Source organism: Abrus precatorius, unplaced genomic scaffold (genome assembly GCF_003935025.1).
Source record: "Abrus precatorius isolate BTA unplaced genomic scaffold, Abrus_2018 Scaffold8, whole genome shotgun sequence".
NCBI lineage: Eukaryota > Viridiplantae > Streptophyta > Magnoliopsida > Fabales > Fabaceae > Abrus > Abrus precatorius.
The window spans coordinates 3,533,151-3,545,528 of NW_020874428.1; the positions used below are offsets into that span (position 1 = coordinate 3,533,151).

Here is a 12,378-nt window from a genome sequence, read left to right on the forward strand (position 1 = left end):
GAAAATAAACTTCTAAAGAAGCTGACTAGAAGGTTTTACTTTTCACATGCTCTCTCTCCAATATGTCCCCCAAACACACTATCTTCAAATCGAATAAGTTGGCCACAAACACTGTCGTTTGCTACTGAACAATAGTATTTAGCTTTACACGTGAATTAGTTAGCAGTTCCGACAATTGACGACGACATGAAATAGGAGAGGTGTGATGAACGGGGAAGTGAATCGTTTAGGGTGATTATAATTTATATGCGATGATCAACAACGCCTTACAATAATGATTTTGAGATTAAGTACAGGGATCATAATCACACTTAATTTTCATGCATAAATTAGATATGTGTATTTATTTTCAATTTTTTATATTATAAGTATTATATTATTCAAATATAATTAATCATAACCGTGTGATGTGCATTTGTTATGTTTTATAACTAGAATTTATTTATTTCAAATATTCTTTAAGGTTAAGACCTCTATTTGTAATGTTTTATTATATTTTTATTATTTTTTCAAATAAATATACCATAAAAATAATATTCAAATTAATTAAAATGCACACAGTAAATTTAGATACAGGTATATAAGTATCCAGTGAATTAGAATCAAAGTATTAAAGTTAATAGCCCCCACGCAAGTAAATATTTGGGTATGAATATTTTTTTAAAATGTGTGTAGAGATAGACATTATGATACTCTGCACAAGTCTTATCTATTTTCATACTTAAGTAAGTTCGGTGGGTCTTAACTAGTTCGCATATCAATAACCATAGAGTCGTGTGAGGTTTGCAATAGTTTCTTGTTGATAGTAACTTGAGGGATTAAAGATTGTAACATTTAAACTAAAAAACTTATAAAATACCCTTACTTTTATTTTAATGATATAAATTAAAATTTATCTTCAAAGAACTTTAAATGACAAAAAAAGAAAAAGAAAAAAAAGACAGATGAAACACAATTCTAACCATTGCACGTTCTGATGTGGCCAAGTTTCTGAATATATACGTTCCATGAGTATCAACACTTAAAAGCAACTATATAGCTCATAGTTTGCCCTTGACCAAAGCTCCAACGTTGCATGCCCGTGTCATCTGAAGCGAAATGGGTCAACGTGACCAAGATGATATAAATTTTATACCTGCTTGTTAATTCATGATCTTAGGCATGCCAGAAAGCAAGTAATACATTGAGTTGACCTTTAAAATTAGGAATATTTGTCAATTTGTTCTTTTAATTAAAATCATAAAAATATAATTATATCTTGAAATTATTAAGCAACAATTATTTTACAATATAACATTATAATAATATAAAACTAAAAAACTTATATTTAATCATTTCCAAGCTTAGAATGATATTTTATAATTTGAAAAAAAAAAACTTGTCGATGCTTATAATTCTAATGATTAATTTAATGCATATTTTCTTTTTCGCCATGCCACTTGGAACATACCGAACCAATGCTTCTACTATCATTGAACTTTTGGAGCTGATCAAGTTCTAGCATTGAGAACTGAACATGTGCATCAAAGAACTACCTACCATTTGTTTCGATCGACAATGTTGGTGTGACATCGACCTCTGTGTCCATCCTATATTCCACTCTCATACAAAGCACCTTGTTATTTGTTACCATTTCGTACATGGCATAGTGTTTGCACATGATCAAAGAGTCTCTTGCATTCCTTTTGTCGCCAACTCACACTTCTGTTGACTAAGGTCTTGTCAAGACCTTAGCATTCAAACTACATGTTCAGGATTGGTGTCGTCTCATCCTCCATCATCTTCGTGGAGCATGTTGTAGTATTGACTAAGCTAAGACAATAATCATGTTGTAGTATTCTGCCTGTAAACATTCTTTGCTTAAACTATTTTATAAACTATCCAAAACTTTGCTTTCATCGATTAAATTTGCCTAAAATAAAATAATAGAAGCTTATGAAAGATGAGGTTATTTCAGACTATGTACGATTTAAAATTCTATTAAGTGAAAATTTTAAAATTTTTAACTTGCCCAATTTCTATGTATTATATTAACTGAAATGCAAAATAAAAGATTTTGAAATATAAAATAATTTAATTATGTATGAAATTAAACAAATAGGATGGTATGGTTAGAAATGAAAATAGGCCTTCTCAGACTTACCTCACAAACTATTTTTTTATTGCTTAACTTTGACTTGATCTATTAAGCAAGGCTAATCTTGAAATTTTTTGAAAAGTTTATTCACAAAACTAATGCATAAGTTTTTAAATTATAACTTATTCTCTCAAGATGATTGAGTTATTTATTGTTGAAATATATAATTATTAATTCATTATAATTACATGTTTAAAAATAATAATATTTTAATGCAAAACTTATTTTATATAAAATAATAATTTATAAAATGTTTAATAATTTAAAATTACAATTTAGTTTTTCATTTACTGTATTTAAAAGCTTTCGTATAAAGCAATCCATTCAATAAGTTTTTGGTTAGATTATTCTTTTATTTAACACAATCTTTTTATGCCAGACTGATAGAATTTATAGTATATTTATAATTAGAATACAGTAACAATACAAAATATTTTTATATTATTATTCAATTATATATTATTATATTAATAAAAAATATTAATTTTTATAACAATTAATTTAAAAGTCGCATATAACATATTTTGTGTATTTTAATTGGGTACATGATAATATACATAAAAAATATATTAGATTATATAATTAAAATATTCTATTATCGTGAAATTAAAAATATTTAGATAGTCACATAATTTTAAAAAATAGCTTCTATAATATTTTTTTAAAAATTATATATAAGATGATTTTGAATTATTTGACAACATAAATACATCAAAATTAAGGCATATTAAAATGTTATTCTTATTTCTTTTTCAATAAATGCTTAAAAAAGTCTCACCAATATGTGGTTATGAGCAAATGCCGTTGATGTTAAATGGAATGGAATCCAACAGTATCGTTTATTGTTTGGCTAAAATTTGTTATTTCTCAAAATTAACTTAGTGATTAAACTAAAAAAAAATAATTTTAAGTATGAAACCTAATAGGTTATATTTATATTTTAATATTAAAACCATTTTCATGATTTTAATTCTTTCAACAATAATTTTTTTAACATAATTTTGTTTTTCCAAATTTAACATGAATAACACTAAAAATACTTATGAAGAGAAAATTTATATAAAAAAATCCCATACGATAATTTTGAATTTTTATTTTTAAACGTTAATGATTTAACGACTCATGACTTTAAAATGATCTAATGCATATTTTATTTTATTTTGTATATTATATTTTTCCTATATCATTTTTTACAAATTTAATTTTTTCTAAATTGATACTATTTATTTAAATGAATTATAAATGATTTTTACGATGTCAAATAATTTTTTTATGAATATTTTTTAAAATTCTGAAATTTAAAATTATATATACATTGAATGAAATATTTATTATTAATTTTCTTTATTGAGAATCCTTTTAGGTTAATGATCTCTGACCGAAAGTAATAATTAGATAGGAAAATAATAATAATATGAGCCTTTATAGTTATTTGTAAGTAATTAAAATTATTAAATTTTTAGTAATAAAAGGAGTATTTATAATATTAAAAATATAATAAATATGATATTTATGGTATTAATGATTAGATGTAACACTTCCAAGATCTGAACAATAAAACAGTATATCTATAAACTTCATTTACAATATATTTTAATGGCATTAATGATTAGTCTTTTTAAGTAAACGTTTAACTGAGAAATTTACAGGAAAAACATGTTTTGAATAATTTTTGGAGTTTAACGATGAAAAAATGAATGTACAGCGACAGCTACAGCCTGAGGCACCTCGGAACTCTCTTTTAAATTTTCACTGCCTTTGAAGAAACGAGTCAAGTTTATTGCGTCATCACATGCCAAACTGGCATTGTACGTACTTGAACGCGCGTCATCACTCTTGCCTTAAACCAGCTTCAGGATTCTTGGAAACACGTTTTTTCATATGCTTTTCAAATATATTTATTTTTGTTTGTTAAATTTTAAATATTTAAACGTAATCCTAAAAGTTTTTGTTAACAAAATCACTAAAATATTTTTGAATAAAATTTATTATTACTCAACACTTAAACTGAATTTTAAGGTTAATATTAATTTTCTTCTGAAATTTAATATAAATTTTTAAAACATGAATATAAATTATTAAATTAAAAAATTCATATAGTTTTTAAAAATATATACTAAAAAAATATTGGCAACATTTCTCAACGACCTATATAAAGCCTCCCCCTCCCCTGAGACATTTCCCGTCTCTCATTCTAACTCCAACGCTACCATTCCTTCATTCTCAAACACATCATTTACTCTCTCTCTCTCTCTCTCGCCATTTCCACCAGCCCCAATTCTAATCCTTCCATTGCACCTTTCACTCACTCACTCACTCACTCGTTCACTATTAGTTTTATTGAATTTGCTAAAATCCTTGATTTTGTTTTCGACCCAATTCATCATCATGTACAATTTAGAGAAGACACGAACTAGAGACGACAACAGGTTCCTAACTCCTTCATTCTCTTCCTCCCTCTTAGACCAAATTTACCGTTCCATCGACGACGCCGAGAAAAACACCTGCCAAACCAACTTCTACACACACACAACAATGCCCACTAACAAACACACCACAACCAATGCCAATCTTAGACCCACCCAAACACACACTAACGTTAAAACCGACACAAAATCAAAACACCGTCATTTCGATCACGACCAAGATGTTCTCTTCTTCAGTTCCACTTCCATTTCCTCCGATTCTAGCTCCACAGGATTCTCCTCCTCCGACACCGAATCCATCTCACGCGCCTCGCGTTTCGCGCCCAAGCCCGTCAGAACCTGTTCCTCGTTCAGATCCGAGAAACAGGGAAATCGCATGTTCGATGGTTTGTGTCGAAGTTCCAACACCCAGGAAGAAAACATAGCGGTTCGCGATGGAGAAGCGTTGATAAAGTCCAAATCCAGAGCGCTGAAGATTTACAACAATCTCAAGAAGGTGAAGCAACCCATTTCACCCGGTGGCAGAGTCTCGAGTTTCCTCAACTCGCTCTTCGCCAACACGAAGAAAAATAATCGACACGCGTGTGAAGAAGACGAGAGAAAAGTTAAACCCATTCGAACTGTTTCTTCTTCTTCTTCTTCGTCTTCTTCTTCCACGTGTTCCTCTGCGTCTTCGTTTTCGAGGTCTTGCTTGAGCAAAACCCCGTCTTCTGACAGGTTGTGCAATGGGGTGAAGAGAACGGTGCGTTTTTACCCCGTGAGTGTGATCGTGGGTGAAGATAGTAGACCGTGTGGCCAAAAACGTTTGTGTGAAGAAAAAGGCACAGGCTTGGTGAAAACGTGGAAATTTGGTAAGAGAAAAGAGGAAGAAGAAGCTTCTAGAGAGTTCTTAAAAGATTACTCTCACAAGCAGAAGAAGAGCAACGATTTGGTTTTAAGGAGAAACGTTAACGTTAATTGCCGTGAAGAAGTAGAACATGACGACGACGATGCTTCAAGCTGTGCAAGTTCGGATCTTTTTGAACTTGATCATTTAGCTGTGTTTGGAAGTAGTAGGTATAGTGAAGAGCTTCCGGTGTATGAAACTACTCGTGTTAGTACCAATCGCGCCATTGCTAATGGCCTTGTGCTGTAGTTCTGTTCTGGAAGCTTTTGATTTGATAATTATACAAATATTACAGAACCTTTTGAGTTTTGTTTTTTAATTGGTTTTCTCAAGCATCGATGATTAATAAGATTGACATGGTTGTAGTTGTGGATTAGAAGCACTTAAATGTACGCAAAATTAATAGGCTTTGCAAATTGCAATTGCTTCTAGATGTTTTTTGAAGTTTTCGGAGCATTATTGTACAAACCCAAAATTGATGTAAAGCATGTAATTTTAGCTATTTCACTTTTTATTGGTGCTTAATTTTAGTGGTGGTGTGAGCAGAAGTGAAGCTTCCAAAAAATATTTTATAGATACTTCTTGAAACAGAGATATTTAGAGAGACATAAGAAAATAAAGATAGATATAATAATACACTATTAAAGTGTATATAAATGAGAATTAATGGAGGGAAAAGAAGCACATCGATGCTCTGTTACTCTGTTACATTAAATAGCTTTTTTCTTCCTTAGTAAAATATGTACGTTTCTTGGTACATGTGTAGTATGTGTGTTAGTGTGGGAGAATGTGGCAGTGTTTTGAATGATAGAGAAAGAAGAGTGAGTGAGTGGGTGATTTTGTAAAGTATAGGGTGGTTGGTTTTCCAAAAAGAAAAAAGGGGTGGGGATGCGCAAATTCTTGATCACGATCTAACATTCTGATCGGATGGATACTGACAACACAGTTAGAGGAAAACAAAAGGAAAAGGATAAAAAGAATAGGGAAAACGAGAGATTCGAGATGGTAATCACAAGCAAACTGAGAGAAGGGTGTGAATGTGTGATGGTAAAGGGAAAGGCAGATCTTCTCGCCCATGGGAATAGAGAAAGTGAAGACTAAAGCTTTTGCTTTCTTTCTCTCTTTGTTTTATTTCTTTCACTCTAATTTTTACTTTCTAGTTTCTATTTACTAACCACCCTAACTTGTAGATTGAGCTACCACTCCAATGCTATCTACAATTGCTGCGGAATCTTTTAAGCCAGTTTTCGAAATTCTAAGAATCAGGCTAGTTTCTAAAATTTCTTTTATCAATTTTTAATTTTGTAAAATAACTTTTTTAAATTTTTTATTTTCACTTTTAATTATCATTTTATTAAAATAAATATTATTCTTTTAAGTAAATTTTTTTAATTTAAAAATTAAGATTCTTAGTTCATCCAATTTTAGAGACTAATTTAAGTTAACACAGACATTGCTCATAAAGGCTTTAAGAATATAGATGTTATGTGTATAAAAAAGTTTGTAAAAAATGTACGTACTTCAATAATCTATCTGCCTGGAAGGAAAATATTTTTTATTGTTGGTTAAAAGATATTTTGATGCATACAAAAATTAATTTAAATTTAATTCTTTTAACGTGTGTTTAAATATATATATAATTAAAATTATAAGATATTATAAAACTCAATACATTTATTTAGATCTAAAGGTTAAAAATCATTAATGTCTTCAAAAGTGAATTTGGATCTCCTCATGTTGAATGTCGAATATAAAGATTATATTTTGTTATTTTTTTCATTTGCTTAAGTGAGTAAAATTCGCTTAAACGAATATAAAAAAATAACAAAATATGATCCTAGAAATTCTGAGAACTTCAAAAGATCCAAATGACACAAGACATGTTTGTAGTTTATAATTATACTAAAACATCAATCTTTCGAGTTAATACAATAATACTACAAATTAATATATTTTTAAATTTAAATTTATTAAATTTTTATAATAATAACATTAAAAAATCGTTAAAGTATTTAGTGATCTACAACATTCATGAGAGCTTAAGGCTTCCTTTTCTTGAAGACAAAAGTAAAAAATGTGCATTAATGCTATTTTGGGTGGACGGTTACAAGCTGTTAATGTAACGTTGAAAAAAAGGGTGTGATCGGAGACGGGAATTGATTATGATGATGAGGGAAGGAGGCAAGGTTGCAGAGACTTTGTCGTGTGTTTTGGTAACTACTTAGTACACAGTACACTGCAAACTCGGCTGAAAATTACAAGGCACTAGTGTGCGGTAAAGTAGGCAATTATTATGGTGGGGATTAAGACGATGATTAATCACGCCCAAACAAGACAACACACTGTGCCCTCACCCTAGCTAGCTAGTGCCACCAAATTTACCTCTTCTCCTCCTGCTAGCTAGAATCATGCCTCTATGAGGACCAAATTCACGTTTAAGAAAATAAGATTTCTGCAACAAACAAGTTATCAGGAAGTAATTATTACCTTAGTTTCAATTTTTTTTTTTTTTTTGCATATAAATACATTTATAGACATAGTTTTTTATTAAATAAATTGATCATTTAAAGTTTATCATTTTAATAATATTGAATACTTGATATTTAAATTAGTACATGTTTCAATAAATAAAGTATTAGACTTACTACGAATATGGTTGATTCATAACATTTGCTTTAAATTTATGCTATTCTTAAGGAAAAATAAATAATATAAAATCCAGCAACTTTATGTACTTTTAACCCGTGTAAAGAAAATCAAGAATATGAATTTAGAAAAAAAATAGTTTTCTGTTTTTTTTTTCAAATATCAAATCATCTTTAACATTTTTTGTAAAAATTTAACAAAGAAATATTTGAAGTCTTTTCATACTTTTTTTAACTCGTAAGTTATATTAATATTTAATTTATAATTTAATAATTAAATTGACTTAAATTATTATAACAAATTATTAAGTTTATATATATATATATATTTTTATTTATTTATTTTGTTTAGATCAAACTCAAATTGCACGCTTAAATATGGTGTGTGAGTCTAAGTTCACTTAAATAATAATGAGCTACTTATCACTTAAATCGATCTCTGTTAGTTAAGTTGTTATATTTTAAGAATTAATTTAAGGTGCAGTAATTTGCATTTTATTTGTTGATAGAAAATTTATTTAAAAAATACTACAAGCAAAGAAGTTCTGATATAAAAATTGAATCGTGTCGCAAGTTTTAATCAAGACCTCGGTTGATACCTATATATAACCCATCATAACTCATGAAAAAGAACTCCGAACATAAATTAAATCCCAAAATTTTTAAGTCAACATACTTGTTGAACAAATTAAATTTCACCGACAGTATTTGTAACTTTAAAGAGTTTTAGACGCCAGCACTAATTTCATATCCAAGCCAAAATCATCAATTTTGTGTATCTGATGTAAATTTAACCATGAATGGCTTGTCTTTGGTGAAACGTGTGTGGCAAAAGATTTTTACATATATAGAAATGATATATTTAGCGCTCGGCGCGCGATTATCAGAATAATCCTGTTGATAGGATTCAATATTTTTAGTAGACATAATGACCTACTTACACAGAGTACAATATATATTTAAGGTTATTAGGTGATTAGCATGCATAAGCATTAGTTTGTGAACAACCAAATGGAAGATCGGTGGAAGACCCACTTACTTGAAAATAGTGCATGTAACTCATTCAACAAATGCAGGTAGAAAAAGCTTGCGTTGTAAGCATATTAATGAGCTTTAGAACCACCTGTAATTCAAATTTGGTTATATATATATATATATATAGTTGCTACATACTTCGGGTGAGGTGGTGAAGTATAGTGCAAGGATGAGGGGAATAATTTTGCAGCATTTTCAATTTTAGAAACTATTGATATATTAATTATTGTAAACTTCCACGTTGTGAGAGTTTGCACCATGTGGAGTATTATTAACTATGGTTTACGTAAAGTCCACAGCCAGACGACCCAACTGTGGCAGCCAGCAGTTTCTTTTATCAATTTTGATTTCTTTTTGGAAAAATAATTAACAGTGTTTTACAATTGGTTACGAAAACTTGAGCAAATTAATATATATTTTTTCAAAATTAAAATTTTCCAAACATAGGCCTAGTTATTGTAATCATATTAATTTATTATTATCTTCACCCTGACTCGTGAAACTCTACAGATACTATATCACATTTAGGTTGGTCTATGTAAAATACCCTCGAATTTATAGATTTGGCAACTAAAGCTAAATTAACAGGGTCAAAATCAAACTGACTAACAACTTTATTTTGTACACAATCCATAACGAAAATTGGGGAAAGGAAATTAAACTGACAGTAGTATAACACAAAAGAAAGATCGATCGATGATAAAGCAACAAAGACGGAAAATGTTATATATGAGACCCTTTTAGGGTTGTAGCTAGTTGTAAGTAACCATGTGGTCAAGTGGGTGTCTCCAAGGCACTGCAACAAAAGGAGGAAGAAAAAGTTGGGCTACATAAACACTGGGGTCGGTAACACTATGGCTAGTTCTCGTGGTCCACATAAGAATTTGCTCTCTTTTGCTTTGTTTGTTATGCTAGGGAAAGACAAAGTCATGAAGATTTGGCGATCCCGAGGTGAGTTTCCACTAGAATGTTGAACAACTTTCCCTTTATATCCTACAAAGTACAAGTGAGACTGTGAAGAGGACCATCATTGTGATATTTGTGACTAGCTCAATAGGAGAATCTTTTTCGCTGTCTCTCTCGTTCTCTTTCGTAGCACAATCCCTAGAATATTGTTCACACCGCAATCTTGTTCCTGGGTTCAACATTTTGAATTGAATATGTACATCTACACGTTTAACATTGCTTTTGATCGCTTTAATATACTGTTTGCTTAGTTTAAAATTAATATATAGCATGTTCAGAATTACGTTAAAATTACGTTTACTCGTTAAATTTAATTTATAGTTTTTTCAACATGCTTATATCACGATATGCATGATGTGGTGGCTTTGTGGAGAACTTGCTGACTAAATTATGTAAAGAGTTAATTGAAAAATTAGATTCGATTTGAAAAGAAAGCCATTGAGGATATTGATCCATTCCACTCATAGTAAAGTCAGATCGATCGGTAAAGATTCAACAGAAAAACATATCGGACACTTTGCACCCGAGTTATGTCTTGTACACTTTTATGTTATTTCTTGGGTACTGCTTGTACTCAAGTTACGCTGTATATATGTTTACTTAAATCAATCAAACAAAGAAAACCATATAGGCAGGAACGATCAAAATTGATGAAAACTGATAAAAATAAAATAAACTCTGTCGAACTAGTTTGGATTCGGAGTTGCTAGGTTTTTATTTCATTTTTAAGGTTTGGTATACAATGTCATTTTTAAGGGTTTAATTTATTTTGAAAAGTATATCACTCACTTTTTTCTGAGATATTTAAATTAAAAAGTGAAGAAATTTTGACAACATTTAAAGAATTTTTAAGATGTGAAATTAGATTTTGAAGGAAAATAATTTAAAATTTTAACAAAAATTTGATATTTGAATTGAAGTCTTTTGAAAAAATAAAGGTTTTTGAAAAAATATCCATTAAATTATTAAGATTTTGAATTAAAAATAAGGTAAAAATTTGAGTGTTTTAATTTAAAAAATTGACAAGATAATTAAATTTGTATAATTTTAAAAATAGAACATAATTAACTAAATAAAATGAAACATAATAAAATTGCAAATATAACAAATTTAAGGATAAAAAATATAATGAAGCAAATTATTTAGTGAAAAATGTTAACAAAAAATAATTAAAAGTTAATTTATGTTAAAAAGTAATTACCACTTAATTAACTGTTATTTAATTAACTTTAATTTGAAGAACTTAAATTAATTGTTAAAAATAATTACCACCACTTATAGTAAATGAATGTTTCGTACTATTTAGAGCAAGTTTATTTATTTAATCAATCAGCTTCAAACTTCTTGACCAGTCTCAGTCACAGTGAACTAACTCAAATTACTAATATATTATATAACATTTTTTATTAGCTAAAATTTATTTAAAATTATAAACAAAACTCACTAAATTAAAAATATAATTCATTTTACAACTTTTAATAAGATTTTATTATTGACAAAAAAATTTCCTAATATAGTAAATGATATATTTGAAAGAGTTTATTATAAAAAAATAAGTTCCCAACATTTCCTCGTATCGAATTTCCTGACTTCTCATAAAATTTTTATGATTAAAAAGTTCAATTTTATTACAATAAGTTTGAAAGACTCGTTTTTTTAAGAATAATTCTGATAAGTTTAGAGTAAAGTGCTTTTAACTAATATACTTTTTGACATGTTGACCCGACTCACCAATATGAAATATATTTTAATACATTCATTCTTTATTTTTTGTACGTGTAAATTATAAATTTTTTATTTCTATGTAAGAAGAATTTGGACATTAATTTCCTATTTGGATTATTTTATTAGTATGGCATTTATTGATCAATTTAAATAGGCATCAATTAGCTTTAACCAAGGATGAGGCGCCTTTAACAGTTTAACTACCAAAGAATGAGGTTTACTTATTCTTTCACGGCGATGCGTAAGGGTGGCATTTTAGTGCGTGATATAAGAAGATGCTATTGCTCACGTTTGAGTATGGCATGATCATAAACATGCAGATATCTACTATCTAGTTAATGTGACTGTTGTATGTTAAGTTCATGCATGAGAATCTTTGATGTCCAAAGATAAAGGCTTCAAGATATACGATTTACTTTCCTTTCATACAACAAATAAATTAAGCTAATAGACACAGTCAAGTGGAGTCTATCCATCTAGCTTATATATATAAATACAGTAAAATGCATTTCAGTAATGTTACGATTCTCTTAGTTGAGCCCACCATCGTTAACTTCT

General features: G+C 28.9%; 1 protein-coding gene across 1 annotated transcript; it reads left to right on the plus strand.

Annotated features, from left to right (window-relative positions):
• Positions 1–4,391: 4,391 nt before the first annotated feature.
• On the plus strand, positions 4,392–5,698 carry LOC113848344 (protein BIG GRAIN 1-like B). The gene has a single exon (XM_027477808.1). It carries the CDS (start codon positions 4,526–4,528, stop codon positions 5,696–5,698), a length of 1,173 nt encoding a protein of 390 aa, XP_027333609.1. The 5' UTR covers positions 4,392–4,525.
• The last annotated feature ends 6,680 nt before the right edge of the window (positions 5,699–12,378 follow it).

What these genes read in the sequence shown, in the direction of transcription:
- LOC113848344 (XM_027477808.1), top strand. Translation starts at nt 4,526, where the DNA reads ATGTACAATTTAGAGAAGACACGAACTAGAGACGACAACAGGTTCCTA.